Genomic DNA, 16,176 nt, shown 5'->3' with positions numbered 1-16,176 from the left:
TCCACCATCTCCCAGCTGCTGACCCAAGTATTTCTTTAATAAGTACCAGACTTACAGCTGTCCAGATATGGATGAAATAGCCAGTTCTGTCCCCTCTGGTTGAGCACCGTGTACATTTGGCCACATCCAGATGCAACAGACTCACCCCAGAGTACATCCCTGTCCAAAATTTCCTCTCCCACTTCAGTTCACTTTGCCCCTGTTCTTCAGCTCATCACTTTTTACGGCAGTTCTTTGTTTTTTTTTTAGCACGTTACTCATTTCTGCCTCCTAAAAATCCGTGTCCCCAGGCTGACTTGGGCTGCAGGAGCTTTTGCTTTGTTGCACCTACTAAACATCCAGCACTGTCCTTCCCTGGATGATGGGTGGTAGAGTGAGGATGGGGAGAAGGGTGAGGGCTGTGGGCTGGGTGCCCAGTGGATGAGGCTGTGGGCAGCTGGGGGTCTTCTCTGCTGACTCCTGGGGGAAAGCAGGCATAAAGAATGAGCTTGCTGCAACCCCACTGCTACAAGGAGGACCGGCTTGTGTCCCTTCCATTTCTTGGTTGTGTTTCCAAGCACGCTTCCAAGCTCTGAATGGATGTGATCCTTCTCCTGTGGTTGCATGGACTTGGAATCTGGGGCTTTGGAGAAGAAGTCTTGGAGAGTGGGCAATGCAAGGAGAACCATCACCCCACGACACGTGCCCACGCTGGTCCCAGGGCATCCAAGGCACCAGGGCTGCTGCTGGCACCATCACTGTCCCCATGAGCACCCAAAGCCACTCCCTGGGCTGTGCCTTTTCTCCCGTTCACGCCAAGCAGGCTGCAGTTCCACTGGGAGCAGCCTGTTTGTCACCACTGTGACTGTCTCACCCCCTTGGAGATGGCCACGCTGGCTCGGAGCATTCTGGTGACGGGGTCCAACCGGGGCATTGGGCTGGAGCTGGTGAGGCAGCTCGCCGCCAGCCCCCAACCCCCACAGCACATCTTTGCTACCTGCCGTGATGTCACTGGTCCGAGAGGGAAGGTCAGTGCATGGGGATGTCTGCCAGCCAGGGGAGTGAGGGGCATCACGGCCCCTCCTGGGTGTCTGCTGGGAGCAAGCTTGGTTGGGTGCTGTGAGGGCGAGGGGAAGGTGGGCTGTGCACATGTGGCGCCCATGACCTGGGTGCTCACACCGAGCCAATCATCCCCTTCTCCCTGCTGGGGACAGCACCGAGCCCAGCAGCCCCCCTTCACCTGACAGCTTCCCCAGCAAGAGCAAAGCCACCGCAGTCTGCTCCTTGGGGACGAGGATGGGATGGGTGGGAAGACCAGCAGTGCTGCTGGTGGCTTCTAACCCCCTGCTCCATGCCCTTGTCTCCAGGCCCTGCAAGAATTAGCGGCCCGGCACCCCAACATCAAGCTGATCCATCTAGGTATGGTGCCACCCCCCTCCTTCATAAGGCTCTGCTGCTCCTGGCCCTCCTCCCTCCTGTGCCCTCCACTCGTCTAGGGGCACAACTATGGATGTCTTTGCTAGACCTTGGTGGTGGCAGCCATGTGGCTTCAGCTTGGTGAGCTGGGATGTCTGCCAGGTGGAGTGACAAGCAGGAGAGGAGAAGACAAGGGCATGGGATAAAAGGGAGAGCTGCAGAGAATGGCACTTTGCATTGCCAAAGTTGGGGTGTTCATCTACAGGGAGTTCTGCTCCAGGCTGCCTTCCTCCACTTAAGGGAATGGTTTACTTCAAACCAATGATAGGAACACGTGTTTCAGAAATGAAAGAAATTAACTCTGAAATGCCCACTGTATCCTTTCGTTCTGCATTTCTTTCTTTCCCTTTCTAACCCCATTTTCTTCCATCTGAAAGCTGAGGATCTGGGCGTGCATTTTGCTTTGTAGGCACCATTTCAGCCATTGTGGAGAGGAGAGGAGATGTTGCCTTCAGCTAATTAGGCTGGTGTAGCAATAGGGATGTGCTCGTCACACATGCCTGGCCCCATTCTCCCTTGGAGCAATGACTCAGCCAGTCCAAACACAGACATTAATCATTCACCCAAGCCAGTGAATGACACCTGGAGTAATGGAGCTTGGAGCTCTGCTTGTACATCATCCAAAAAGAAGTCATCATAAAGCTTGTTGAGAAATATCCTTCATGAGACCAAAGAATCATGAAATCACTTGAGTTGGAAGAGACCCTAAAAGGTCATCTAGCCCAACTCCCCTGCAATGCAAGCAATGTGATGTCCCAAATATCCTCTTGAATCCCACCGCTGCATCCCCATCAGCTCCCCAATGCAATAGCGAAGGCTTTCAGTACCACCAGCAACAGCCCCAAGCTGAGCAGCACCTGAACAAGCTCAGGCTCTTGCTCCAAGGGGTCCACATGCCTCAGCACAGAGGTCAAAACCCCAAATCGCAAATAACTCCAAATTCAAGCTGGGCGTCAGAAAAAAAAATGCTGCTTCCGTAAGGTAACACTCATCTTCCAAAAATCTATGCTGCCCCATGGATACTTGACTCCCAGGTCACTCAAATGCTTTATAAGATGACTTAAGGCTTGCTTGCCACCACCATAAACCTACCAGACTACTTCAAAATGCCCCAGAAAAGGGTCATTCTGGTGCTCAAGGGAAGAACAAGTCATCTTTAGCTCTTCCCATCTTTGCTAATTCAGTCTTGTGCAAGCTTGAGAACACAAGTCAAGTGGGGGCAGAATGTTGCAAGTGGGGGCCTGGCTCCCAGATGCTCCCTGCAGCAGGCTCTGCAGAGCATGTGTGCACTGGGACTCATCCTCAGCAGCACCCACAAATGTGAATATTCATAGACCTTAAAGGCTTGTGTAGTTGTGACATAAAAATGTATTGCCAGTGTTAACGGTTGGTCTAACCAGGCTCGTTTCAGATCTGCCAGGTGTTCAGATGTCTCCTTTTAAAGAAATGAGGGACATTTCAGTGGGGCAAGCATCCATCATGCGATACAGGTCTTGACAAGCAAACCTTAAGAAAACACAGACTTAAAACATACCACTCCTATGTAGTGTAGGGGGGCTGGAGCATCTGTAGGTAAGAGAAGGATGGGAATCGCAGTCTGCAAGGAAAAGTTTCATGTTGTATCCTGGAAAGATGAATTTTAGCATGTTGGAAAATGAAAAGGTCACTCTCAACGACCCATCAGACTGGGTATCAACCAGGAAAGATCAGAATGTAAGTCAATAAGATAATGAATATTTCCCCAATACACCAGCAAGCCCTATAGCTCTTGGAGGAAGTCTCCACGAATGGCTACAGCATTCCTCCAGGCAGCACTTACAAAATAACCCCTCAAATCCATAAAGTGAATGCAGTCACATTCTTCTTTTTGCCCTGCAGACACGGTGGACTTGCCCAGCATCCGTGGAGCCGTGCAGGCTGTGGAGACTCATCTGCAGGGCCAGGGCTTGAACCTGCTCATCAACAACGCTGGCGTCGGCTCGCAGGCCACGCTGCAGTCTGTGGATGCACAGGAGATGCTCGCTGCGTTTGCAGTCAACGTGGTGGGGCCCCTGCAGGTTGCCAAGGTGTGTGTGGGCTAGGGCTGCTCCTCTGTGGCCTGTAATCATGGTGTGAGGACTTCAAGGGCAAGGCTGAAAACCAGGGTCTATATTAACAGAGCTCTAATGCGTATCTTCCTGCCAGGAATTCCTACCGCTCTTGGAGAAGGCGGCGAAGGACGCGGGGACGGAGGGGCTGAGCTGCAGCAGGGCTGCCATCATCAATGTGTCTTCCAAAGTGGGTTCCATCGGGCTGTGTCTTGGGGTGCTGGAGGCCCCCATGTACCCATACCGTGCCAGCAAGGTGAGGGGGCAGGGGGGGATTTGGGGATAGTCCCCCACGGACCTGCTCCAGGCATCCCTTGCCTGGTCCTGCAAGCATGAGCACTCAGAGCACCAGCCTGAGCCGTGCCCATGCTATCTGACTCTTCCAGGCTGCCCAGAACATGGTGACCAGGTGCCTGGCTGCAGAGCTCAGGGACAAGGGGATCTTGTGTGCAGCGATCCATCCTGGCTGGGTGAAGACCGACATGGGGACGGAGCAGGTATGCTGCTGTGCAGGAAACACAAGGAACGGGTGCTGTGTCCCTGCTGCTTGGTGAAGCTGCAGCCAAGGGAATGCTCTGAGGTCTGCAGCTGTGTGTGTGGAGGTAGAGGCTCTGCAGCTGCTTGGGGCTGGCAGGGGACACTGGCTGCCAGCCCTGTCCCTCACACGGAGAGCAGAGGACTGGCAAGAAGGAAGAATATCTCTATAGGCAGCCAGCCCCATTCAAGTTGGGACAAAAGGGCGCAGCAGCTTCCATGCACCCTCTAGCCTGGTCAGACCCTGCAGCTCGTCCTGCCCATCACAGCTGTGGCAGTGATCCTGTTCCTTGTCCTCTTCCACAGGCACCCATGACAGTGGAGCGCAGCATGCAGGGCATTCTGGAGGTGCTGAGCATCCTTTCACAGGAGACCTGTGGGGCCTTCCTTGACTGGGAAGGGAACCGCCTGCCCTGGTGATGCCAGCTCAGCACAACCATGTCACTCTTCCCTACTCACGGACAAGGGCAGAAGCTTCTCCCCATTCCCCACCTCACGTGCAGCCACTCGGTGCCCTGCATCCCAACTTTGCATCACCCTATGCCCCCTCCTCCCCCCACCTCAGCCCTCATAAGGAACCCTTGCTGGACAGACCCTATACCCCCACCTTGCCTGTGCTGCTCCCATCTCCAGGCAGCTCACCTCCTCAAAGACAGGTATTGGCCCCTAATCCTGGCCTTTCTGGAGGGAATGTTTCCAGCAGTGACATCTGTCAATTGAGGGGACACCTGGCAGTGGCTGTGGTTGGGAACAGTGGGCTCTGATGCACACAGATGAGGGGTGGGACCCCCTGGGAAGGGGCCTTCCTCCATGGGGTTCCACAGAGCCTGTTGTGCTCACAGATAGAGCCAAGAGCATTGCTGTTGTCAGATATGGGTTTATTGAAGACTTAGCAGAGATCAGGCAGCAGCAGAGAGGCCACTGCCAGGATCCAGGCACGAGGCCGGGCCAGCACCTCACCAGGCCACAACGTTCCCTTCCCAGTCCAGGAAGGACCCGCTGTCCTTCTCCGAGAGCTTGGAGAGCACCTTCAGCATCCCTGCTGCGCTCGCGTCCACCGTCAGCGGGGGCTGCAGGGCAGAGGGAGAAACGCAGGCGTGTGTGCCCAAGGGCTGCCCAGGCTGTGCCCTGGAGCCCGGCTGCGGGAAGGCAGCGGCCGGGCTGAGGGGGAAGCAGAGCCCTGGGAGGAGGGTGAGAGCTGGGAAGGCGGGCGGTGGGGCTGCCAGGAGCCGGGGCTGGCGCTGCGCAGGGGTCCCAGGGCAGGGAGAGCTGCCATGGTGCTGACGGAGCAGCCCCCTGAGGGGGTCTTGGTGCAGGGCTCTGGGAGACAGCAGCCTCCGTGGGAGACCAGCACAGGCTGTGGATGGGCCCAACGTGGGGAAGCTCCTACCGTGTGTCCTCCTGCGCTCCCCATGTCTGTCTGCACCCAGCCAGGATGGAAAGCGACGCAGAAGATGCCGTGTTCGCGGTACCCCATGGACTGGCACCTGGTGAGCATGTTGAGAGCAGCCTGTGGAGACAGCACAGGGATCAGGTGGGGATGAGAAGGTGCAGCATGGGGACACGTGCAGATCCCATGGCTGGGCAGGGGAGAGGAAGGATATTTTCCCTCCACAGTGTGTGGATGTGGTATGTGCCATACCTTGCTGCAGCGGTATGAGGCAACTTCCATTATATCCCAACCACTGAAAGAAGAAATGGATCCCCCAATGCTGGACATGTTGACAATGGCTGCCTTGCTACAGCTCATCCCCGAGCCCGTGCTGCCCTGGGCTGCCTTCTTCAGCAGGGGCAGGAACGCCTGTGGGGAGGGGAGATTCAGGGTTCCACACACAGGGGACAGGACCAATTCCTTCCACAGCAGCAGTGCTGGCACCAGCACCATTGGCAGCCATCTTCCTCTTTTCTCATCCCCCTCCCGCCAGGTTCCAGCTCCTTAGCACCAACCCCTGTCCCACAGCTCCTCAGAGCAGCTCAGGAGCATCAGTAAAAGAGCAGAGCAGGGCTCTGTTCCACCAGCCCCTTCCTTCTGCCACAGAGGATCTCAGGGCCTCAGAACAGGGATGTTCCTGGCGCTATGGGTGAGCACATTACCTGGCTGACCAGCAGAGGTGCAATGGTGTTGGTGGTGTACACCTCAGCCATGTCCTTCAGTGTTTCATTGTCAAGCTTGTTTGGCCTTATGATCCCAGCGTTGTTGATGAGGAGGTTCAGCCCCGAGCCCTTGAGGCGCTCCCCGACGCTGGCTGCGGCCGCCTTGATGCTGGCGGGATCGGTGACTTCTGCAGAGGCGAGGTGGGGAGGTGAGCGCCCGCTGCCCTCGGTGTCTGCCAGCAGGCACAGTGCTGGGACAGAGCCCTGCACCAGGGATGGGGGAGGACGGCGTGCTGGCAGAGCAGGGAGCCCAGGGAGGCAGCCTTGTGCTCCAGCTGTGTCACCTACCGAGCGGGACAGTGACCACGTTGGGGTGCTTGGAGACCAATTTCTGCAGCTCCTGTAGAAGACAGCTGATGTGAGCCTCGTGTCGCACTCTGAGCTGCTCAGACAACACCAGCCCTTTGCCTGCAGCCCTGGGGCACACGGTGCCAGGCAGTGGCAGCAGCTCCCTTCTTGATCCCAGGGCACCCTGTGCACACCTCATCCCATGGCCATCACACTCTGCCTCTCGTGTCCGTGGGGCCGGGGCTGCAGCTCCCTGGTGGAGACCCTCCCACATCCCCCCTCCTGCAGCAGCCCTGCTGTCCCCCACCTCAGCTCCAGCCCAGCCTCACCTGCGCTCGCTGTCCCTTGGGGTCCCGGCAGCCTGCAAAGACCCACTCAGGTGGGTTTGGCAATGCCAGCAGGTGCCGGACCAGCCCGAGGCCGATTCCCCGGTTGGCCCCAGTCACCAGAGCAGAGTGGAAGCGAACTCCAGCCATACTGCTTCGTCTGCCTCTGTGCTGACACCGCAGTGCCTCCAGGTGCCTTTTACAACTCAGTTATCTCACATTTTCCCGTGAGGGCTTGCATCTGCTCTTTGCTCCACAAAACTCTCTGCAACATGCCAGCCTCTTGGCTTTACTCCACACCCTTGATCCGGCTTTCCTGGTGGCTGTGTGACAGAAGGGGATCCCAGCGTCCTGCCCGGGCAGGGAATGCCCTGGCTGGGAGGTCTGACAGCCGACAACGCTCACCTGGTGGTGATACACACTGTCCTGAGCCCTGTGAAAAGCCACCTCTGCTCCCAAAGCTGACGCAGTACAAGCAGCAGCTTGCCTGTGCAGGCCTTGGCTGCAGTTTGGTTGCCACTTTTCATACCTCCCTCTTCTCTCATCTCATCTACCAAAACGTGAGCCTCGTGGTTTTGGCACCAGAACCACCTCTGTTCCTGCACGGAGGTGCCTCCTCCCACCTTCCCTCTTGTCCTCTGTCCCTCGGGGCTGGATCGGCAAAGCCAGACTGTGTGCAGCACCATTTTTGTGCACGACAGCCAGGAGAGGTGAGCGCCCTTCTGTCACCGTAACAGGCTGGAAAACCTGGGAACCCTCCGGAACTTCTTGGAAACCCACCAGGAGGGCCGTCTTCCCAAAGCTCAGCCCTCATAGCAGCCACAGCTGGAAGCGCAATGGAAGGCCAGCATTCCCACCCAGCACACCGCAGCCGCCCCAGCTCAGGGTGATCCCAGCGATCCTCGCTTCGTTTCTGTGCTGGGGCGGCCACGAGCCCGACTGGGATGGACCCAAATCGCAGCCGTGCTCCAGAAAAAACAGCGTGACAGCATGGCGGCGGGCGCGATGCTCCTCCCGACGCTCCCCGTGTGAGCGCGTCCCCCAGCAGCCGGCAGGGAGCAACGTGACTGAGCGCAGCACGGAGCGACCCGAGCACGGGCACGAAGGAACGGTTCAGTTCAGCGGTGCGAGCCGGAGCAGCTCCGGAGATCTGCTGCGAACGGGGACTCGGAGAGCGCCGAGCGCGCTGCTCACAATAAACTCGGCTGCGTTCCAACACCGCCGTCCTCTCCCCATCCCCAGCCCCGCAAACCACGAGGCGGCTCCGGCCCCACGGAACGCCGCCCCGCCCCGGATGCTGCCGCCCGGCTGCGCTTCCCCTTCCCGGGCCGCGGGCGGCCATGGCGGCGGTGTGCAGTGCTGGAGGGGCGGGAGCGGCGGAGCGGGCGGCCGAGGGCGGGTGAGGCGGCGGCGGCGGCGGGGGGAGCCGGGCTGCCCTGCCGGGCTTCGGCTGTCAAAACGGGGCCCTTCCTCTCGCCCCGCCAGGTTGCTGTACGGCAATAGGAATCTCTCCGCTCCCGGTCTCTACGTCCTGCAGCCGTGGATCGTCGGCTTGCTGCTGAACCACGAGCAGCCCGACGGGAAGAAGTGGCTGACGGGGCAGGTGCTGCGGGTGGGTATCCGTGCGGGGGAGCGGCCTGCCGCGAGGCACGGGGTTCTGGTGGCCGGCGGCGTGCCTTCACAGCGCCGGGAGCCTGCTGTGCCATGGGCTGCATCCAGAAGCGGCCTTCGGTTCCCAAAGGGGCCGGAAGAAGGAAGGGGACAGGTTTTGTAGTAGGGGCTGCTGTGGTAGGACGAGGAGAAATGGGTTGGAGCTGAAGGAGGGGAGGTTTAGCGTGGATGTAAGGAGGTGTGGGCTGCCCAGAGCGGTGGGGGATGCCCATTGCCTGCAGGCACCCAAAATCAGGCTGCGTGGGGCTCTGGGCTCGTGATCCAGTGTCTGTCTGTTCACACAATCACAGAACGGCCCAGGTTGGAAGGGACCTCGAGGATCACGAAGCTCCAACCCCCTGCCACATGCAGGACCACCAACCTCCACATTTCACAGCAGCCCAGGCTGCCCAGGGCCCCATCCAACCTGGCCTTGAACACCTCCAGGGATGGATGGGGCATCACAGCCTCTCTGGGCAGCTGTTCCAGCACCTCACCACTCTCATAGTACAGAACTTCCCCCTGACATCCAAACTCAATCTTCCCTCCCTCAACTTCAAACCATTTCCCCTTGTCCTGCTGTTATCTGCCCTTTTAAAGAGTTGTTCATTGCCGTGGAGCCAGAAGGGATCTTTAAATTATCCAGTCACGCAGCTCAAACGATTCTATGATGGGCAGCCTGAAGGGAGAAAGAGGAAATCAGCTGGGCCGAGTCCATACTCCTGGCTCCTTTCATGCTCTCTGCTAGCCCTGGTGTCCCCTTGCCACCCAGCAGCAGCTCGGTTTGGCTGGGGAGGAAGGGTGAGAGCTGGCTGTGAGCGCTGCTTATGGATGGTTGCTCCTCTCTGCTTCAGAGCCAGCATTGTGGAGAACTGTGGGCTAAACTGTCGTTAGCTGTGCGCTGAGGGCTCAGATCATCACATAACTACGAGTTATACAAGTGAATAATTCAGTTATGTTAAAACATAGCTGGGTTTCTACGTGGAGCTCTCTGATGCATCACAGACCCTCATGTGGTGTGGCCGGTGTGATTTGGAGACAGAGGATGAAGAAGCTGTGAGATGCTCACTGAGTGTGAGATCTGCAGGCAGGGCACTCGGTTGTGGTTGTCACAGAATGGCCTGGATTGAAAAAGGACCACAATGATCATTTCGTTTCGACCCCCCTGTTGTGTGCAGGGTCGCCGACCATCAGACCAGGCTGCCCAGAGCTGCATTATGCACATTATGTTGGAGGGATACCTCCTTACACAAGCAGGCTGCCAAATGTTGGCTGCTGGGCCGCTTTGTGGCCCCACTCCCTGCTGGGAGATCCCTTCAGGCTGTGATGGTGACTGAGCGGATCCTGAGGGCTCCCCAGGTGTGCTCTGCTGCCTTCGATCGCTGTCTGTTCTCTGGGTGATGTTCATTCTGCTTTTTTCATTCCCTGCTCTGTAGGTTTTGAGTGGCTCAAGTGCTCCTGGCCAAGGTGAAGTGCAGCAAGATGCTGTCTTGCAAGTCTCAGACGGCTCCCACTACATCCGAGTGGTCATTACAGCAGAAGCTCTGCAGGCAGAAGAAAAGTGGGTTCCATCGTGGCTCGGCCGTGGCTGGGACTGCAGCTCTGCAAAGCTGCTAGTGGGGCTCCTGCCTGGCCTTGTTTCAGGTTGTGTTAAGCTAAATCAATAACAGGGTGGGAAGTCGGTGTGAAGGAGGTGCTGCTGCTAGGCTGGAACACAGGCGTTGGTGCTGCAGATGTGGCTAGCTGGGATGTGCAGGGGTTGATGGAAACACCTTAACTGTGGTTCCTTGGGCTCTGTCAGTGCTAGCAGCCTGTCTTGGTTTCCCCATTTGGATGCGAGCCCTCTGTTTTCCAGCTGGAGCAATTGCTGGTATCGGAGGGAGGATATAAAGCAGCTCTCAGCAGCTCAGTCCCTGATGCTCATGCTGAGAAGTGTTCCGTTGTGCCCCTGTGTCGTGTAGCTGTAAGGGGAGCCCCATGGTTGGTGTGGGCGGTCTGACTTCATTCTTCGTCGACCCAGATGGTCCTGCTCTGTTCTTTTTCTAGTGCCCACATGCAGTTCATGCTTTCCAGCCTTATCTGTAGACTGATCACCTTGCAGAAGTACACACTGTGTTTCCGGGAGGAGGCCAAGCTGGTAAGTTACTCTGATGCATGGAAGTAATTTGTTCCCTAACCTTGCCTTGCTCCCTGCGTGCTTTGAGCTGCTCCCAGAGCTGCGTGATGGAGCTGGGGGTGGGTGGAGGCCGGCCTTTCTTCTCCGTGGCCCTTCAGTGCTCAGGTCCTGGCAAGCTGTGTGGTGACAGTGAAGAAGACTTGATGGCCTGAGCCCTCCATGGGGACGTGGTGCATCTCCCCTAGGGTCTGCAGTGGCCTCAGCCACCTGACTGCTTCCTCTTGCTGTTCTGGAGCTGCCAGCTCTGTGCCTGCAGGAGGCCTGCGTGGACCTCAGCCCATGGCAGAGAGCTCCCTGCCCTCCCCTTGCTCAGATTCAGGCACTTCCCCATGGCCTCAGGCTGGCTCAGCCTTGCTTACAGCCCATGAAGAGGCTGCTGCAAAAGCTAACAGCTGATGCAGAAGGTGCAAAACCCGCTGCAGGGGAGTTCAGGCTGCTCCTTGTTGAGGTTGTTAGCTGGGCTGGGGAGGTGCTCACCAGTCCTTAAGTGGGAGGGAGCAGAGCTGTGACTGCTTGCCCATCCCACATGGACTCTGTTTGCCCCAACAGGAGGATTGCGAGTTTTATCTCACCGCCCAGCGCTTCGTTGTGCTGCCCATGGAGAGGCAGAGGATGGATTCATCAAATGTGTATGTGTCAGGCTGCAGGCTGGGGGTGCTGGTCTGTGGGGCTTGAGCATTGCCCTGGAGCTGAGAAGACAGTGTTTGCCACGTAGCACTGAAGCCAGGAGCCCTTGGCACAGCAGCATGCACTGCCAGTAATGAGCTAAGAGATGTGCTGCTGTGACCTGATTGTGTTAGAGATCATTGTACTCACTGCATGAGAGAGATTTGTGTCACAGACTCTGAAGGAATGTGTGCATGGGAGGGAACGCCCCATCAGTAACTGGCTTCTCTGTTGTTCTAGGAACCAGGAGCCCTCTGTGCTACAGAAGATAAAGGAGCTCTGGCTGTAAGTATGGGGCTGGTGATTGCCAGGGAATACGTGCAGACACCACGGTGCCAGGGTGCAGGCACTGAATGTTTTTCACATGAGCTGGCAGGGGCTGGTACGTGTTTGAAGGTAGATCCTTGTGAATCTGTGGGACTCTGCCCTGGGATGTGACAGAGCTGAGCAGAGAGTGCAAAGCAGGTCACTTCCATGGGTGTGATCCCGCTGACACAGGAGCCCACCCAGCTCTCACACTGGCTTTCTCCTTGGTCACTGCAGGAGGAATCTCTCTATGGGGACCACTCCTAGCTCAGGTAAGGGTCATGAAGACCTGTGTGGCTGGGGAAAGAAAGGAAAAAGAGTTCCTGGTTGCAGAGGAAATGCAGTTTTGCATCTTTCCACAAGTTTCTGTCCCACATCAAAAAGTAAAAGCATTTGCCTGAGCTGAGGCATCTTCTCCACTAACATAGATGTGTTCTTGCTCCAGAGCCGTCCCTCTCTCAGCTGTTAGAAGTGATAGCACAGGACCAGCTTGAGGTCTTGAAGGAAAACGCTGAGGAGTGCTTGGATTTGCAGGTGCCCAAAGAGACACCCTCAGCAGAGGCAGACAAGCTCCCTGTGACCCGATGGGAGGCAGAGCTCCAGAAAGAGGTCAGTCCAAGTGTTGAGAAGTGCTTGGTGCAGAGCCAGCCCTGTGTGACCATGTGGGGCAGGGCTGTGACAGCTCGTGGCAGGGGCCCTGCTTGAGGGCTTAGAGGAGGAAAGGAGCAGGGGGCAGAAGCAGAGGTTTGTTGGGAATTGAAGCTATGCTCACCTGTGAGCGAGCTCCTGCAGCTTGAGAGGGACCACCCAGCAAAAAAAAATAAGTAATGTTTCTCATTTCAGCCACATGAAGACGTCTTCATAGTCCCAGCCAACATCCTGGTGATCCCTGCTGAGGAAGCAGTGGTTGACCGCGCTGCTTCCCAGGCAGGTCAGTGCTGTGGCATCGTTTGGTGGGTATGCAGGTCAGCAGCTCAGTGCTCAAGCATGTTGAAATAAGAGACTTTTTCCTGGTTATGGTCTGAGCACAACCCACAAACACCTAGAAAGTGGAATTTTGAAAGCTGCGGCCCCTAGAATACAGAGCACCTAAGAGCTTTGTAGGTCACAGGCCTGGTTGGCACATTCCTTCTCTTGATGTCTCACTCCCCACACTGCTGAGATACCAGAAGTCCTGTCAGCTGCCTGGGATCTCTAGAAAGTGGAGAAAGCTTCCTTTGAAGGCTGAGCAGTGTGCTGGGGGTGTGACCAGCAGTGCCCCTTTTGTTTCAGCTACGTGTGGAGCATCTCCTGAGAAGAGTGGCTACGAAATGACAGTGCCAGGCGATCAGAGCATCATAGCCCAGGCCAGGTGTAAGTAGTGGGACATGCACATCCCATGCGACCTCTTAGTATTTTCATCTGACGTCTGCTCAACCTCTTTGCATTAAGAAGGACATAGCAGCAGAGCCAGGTCTCTAGGAGTGAGTACTTCTGGCATTGAGTGAGCAGGGGGCAATTTCACACTTCAGCTTGTCCTGGGCAGTGCAGGCTGTGCTCCAGCCACCAGGAGACAGCACACACCTGCGAGTCCCTCATGGGGACCACATTATCAGGTCACAGTCTGTGAAGAGCTTCTGTGTGGTTTCTCACCTCTCAGCACATAGGGTGCAGGAGGTGGCAGCTGCTGTTTACGTGCCCCAGTTGTCTGACTGTGTCTGCTTCAGCAGCAAGAGGCCAGGCCCTCTGCTAGCCCTGCACGAGAAAGGAAAAGGGTGCAGAGGAAGGCCTTCCTCCTGCCTGCTCTCTGGGTGCTCAATGTAACTCAGCTGCCCGAATGAGGTCTTAGAAGGAATCTGGCTGAGCCATCACTCCAGATTTTTCTCCTAGAAGGGTTTCAGAGCTCCCCCCTGAGTGCTGCCTGTGCAGTTCACCACTCTTAGCTGTTGCAGGGCTGGGAATAGACAGCAGCGTTCTTGGTCCTGCAGTTCAATCCAATCACATCCTGGTCGTGGTTGTTGCAGCTGCAGAGTCAACAGTACTGTCAGAGGACTCAGAGGCATCGCTGGACAACCCTTGGAACAGGCTGCCCCCTGTGTCCTTGACCCTGTCCTCTTCAGAAGGTGAGTCTCCATGCTGTGTGGAGCACACGTTTTGCTGGGAGCAGACAGCCCCTCTCCTGTCTGCATGGACGTGCAGCTCCTCCTTGATGCTGACTTTCTTGCCCTGGTCAAAAAGTAGTGGTGTGCTAATCTGATGTCCCCAGGGTGCCATTTTCCCATGCCTGCTGTGATGCTCACCTGCCCTGTCTCACATACCAGCACAGCTCCTGCTCCCATGTGTTACCACCTGCAGAGTGCCCCTTGCTCAATGCGACTCTGCTTTTTTTCCTTTTACCAGAGAAGTCCCATCTGTGTAGCTCTCCACGCGCTCAAGAGGCCCAGCAGGAGGTGGCTGCCGACAGCAACACCCCTGACTTGTTGGAACCTTGTAGCCACGATTCTCCCCAGGCCTTGCTGCAGGATGACTCAGTGCAGACTTCATCTCCCTCGCTGCTCACCTCGTATTGCAATATCAGCCCTGTGAAGGCTGACATGACCCAGGCAACGTCAACTGCAGAGGCAGCCTGCTCTGCCCCTTGTGCTGCTCGAGTCCCCCTGCGGCCAGAGGATTCTCAGGCCAACGTGTCATCAGTCTCTCCAGTTTTACCTGTCCTGCCCAGCAGTCACTTGGCATCCCGTGCTGAAAGGGCACCTCACCAGGAGCAGGCGGACTCCAGTGGCACAGCTTTCCCTCTGTATACGCAGAAGCATCACCTGGGTGATGCCAGAGCCAAGGGAGGAGAATCCCCAAGGAAGACCAGAAGGGCTGCGGGTGCCAAGAGGAAGCTGTTGGTGGGAGATGGTCAGGCTCTGCCTCACCCGTGTCGGTCCCTTGGTGGACTGCAGCGCAGAAAGCCTCCCCAGCACCCCTCTAAGGGCACGCGGAGAGAAGTGGGCAGGAAGCTGGAGTTCACGAGCCCACAGAGAGCAAAGAAGAGCAGAAGGGAGATAGGGCCACAGTGTGAAGAAGAATCCCTTGAGGAAGAGCTGGACGAGGAGGAGGAATTGGAACTGGATGAAGAGGAGCTGGAGCTAGATGAGGAGGAGGAGCTGGATGAAGAAGAGGAGGAGGAGGAGGAGCAGGCATCCTCAGTGAAAAGTCCCAACTACCACCTGGAGCAGCACAGAGATCTGCAGCCGGTAAGGATGAAGCAGCTGGTGGGATCCTGTGGGACTCATGTGGCACCCATTGAGGGTTTCTGTGTCCCCACACCCCTCGTGTGCCTCCTGCAGGCCTTTCTGCATGTCTGTAAGGCTGTGCTGGGGATGGGCAATGGAAAGCAGGCGTGCTGAGCCAGGCCTTCCTGGCTGCTAGGAAGGCAGAACAGAGCTGCTGTATGCAGGGTACAGGGAGGACTTGTGACTTTGGGTGAAAGTGCAGCTGTGCTCAGCAGGGAGCTGTGTGGGAAGCAGCCCTTGCTGAAGGCTTTTCCAGGTCTCCAAGAGAAATGAAATGGGGAGGGCAGGAAATGAGGGGGGGAGGTAAGAGCTGCTGCAGATGTATCAAGGTCTCGGGATATGTCATGGGATTGTGGTCTTGTTTGGTGGCTGGCCAGCTGTGCTCCAGCACCAGGCTCACTGTCTCCTTCACTTCCACAGTATGTGAATGAGAATCCACCCCGCTACAAATACGAGCCCCCCGGCCCAGAGCTCTGCAAGCAGATACAATCCATCAGGTCAGTGCAGCGATGGACTCGATGCGCCCTGCCTTCCTGCAGCCCTCGGTTCTCTGGGCACAGCCATCTGCTCTGGCACCCTTTGCAGCCCAGCTGCAGTGGGTCCCTCTGTCCCTGCCAGGTCCTGAGCTCTGCTTTGTCCCTCTTGGAGCAGCAGTCCCACCGTGGGCCTACCTGTGCACTTTTGTGTCCTCCCATTGGGTCCATGTCTCACTGCAGCTCGCATTTTGGTTTTGCAGGCTCTCCAAGGCGATGATGATGTGGGCGAGCTGGATTGTCACGGAAAGGGATGTGGACTTTTGAGATGAGACCATGCGAAGCTTGAGCGTGCTCATCTCCTTTCTTCAGCCTGTTCAGCAACCTTCCTTTAAAGCTGCATGTCCCTCAGGGGCCGCTGGGTGGTGGCTGGCCAGGCATCGGGGACCCTGGCAGCGACAGATCCTCAGTTTTGAGAGAGAGAACGCCGCCTGTTTGGGGATGCTGCAGTGCGTAAGCCGGGCTCGTTCTCACCTCAGTGCTATGCTGCACCTGTGGTGTTTCCATTGCAGCCTAGAGCAAACAGCCTGCAAGGAGAGGGAACCTGTTCCCACTGTAGCATGGGCAGCAGCGATGGCAGATGCAGGCACCAGGCCCTGGAACCTGATGCCCTTCCTGAAGCCATCGCAGCATTTGGACATTTATTGACTTGGTTTCGTTGAGTTCCACACTCTTTCTTAACAAAATATCCAGCAAGGTTTGTGTTGTTAAAATTAAAAGTCATATATTTTTTAAATACAC

At 56.7% G+C, this 16,176-nt stretch overlaps 3 protein-coding genes across 3 annotated transcripts; 2 read left to right on the top strand and 1 right to left on the bottom strand.

Moving 5' to 3' along the window:
• The first annotated feature begins 575 nt into the window (after positions 1-575).
• Positions 576-4,496, top strand: LOC122188090 (uncharacterized oxidoreductase C663.09c-like). Its single transcript, XM_042886121.1, is given in 6 exon segments — positions 576-1,007; positions 1,347-1,398; positions 3,334-3,521; positions 3,640-3,798; positions 3,929-4,039; positions 4,383-4,496. Coding segments are annotated over 6 exon segments (1,056 nt in total).
• Positions 4,497-4,937: 441 nt separating this feature from the next.
• On the bottom strand, positions 4,938-7,838 carry LOC122188059 (C-factor-like). Its single transcript, XM_042886065.1, has 6 exons — positions 6,848-7,838; positions 6,519-6,570; positions 6,171-6,358; positions 5,719-5,877; positions 5,467-5,586; positions 4,938-5,146 (listed from the first exon to the last, which is right to left on the bottom strand). The coding sequence occupies exons 1-6, from the start codon at positions 6,992-6,994 to the stop codon at positions 5,033-5,035; spliced, it is 780 nt and encodes a 259-aa protein (XP_042741999.1). The 5' UTR covers positions 6,995-7,838; the 3' UTR covers positions 4,938-5,032.
• A 346-nt stretch (positions 7,839-8,184) lies between these two features.
• LOC122188070 lies at positions 8,185-16,173 on the top strand. Its single transcript, XM_042886083.1, has 14 exons — positions 8,185-8,243; positions 8,330-8,456; positions 9,931-10,055; positions 10,541-10,631; positions 11,220-11,299; positions 11,577-11,621; positions 11,880-11,914; positions 12,088-12,251; positions 12,486-12,573; positions 12,915-12,995; positions 13,646-13,744; positions 14,022-14,863; positions 15,323-15,399; positions 15,639-16,173. The coding sequence occupies exons 1-14, from the start codon at positions 8,185-8,187 to the stop codon at positions 15,700-15,702; spliced, it is 1,977 nt and encodes a 658-aa protein (XP_042742017.1). The 3' UTR covers positions 15,703-16,173.
• The last annotated feature ends 3 nt before the right edge of the window (positions 16,174-16,176 follow it).

This window comes from Lagopus leucura, unplaced genomic scaffold, assembly GCF_019238085.1.
Source record: "Lagopus leucura isolate 7727_CA_CO unplaced genomic scaffold, USGS_WTPT01 Super-Scaffold_100054, whole genome shotgun sequence".
Taxonomy (NCBI): domain Eukaryota; kingdom Metazoa; phylum Chordata; class Aves; order Galliformes; family Phasianidae; genus Lagopus; species Lagopus leucura.
This window is presented reverse-complemented; position numbering and strand designations above follow the sequence as displayed.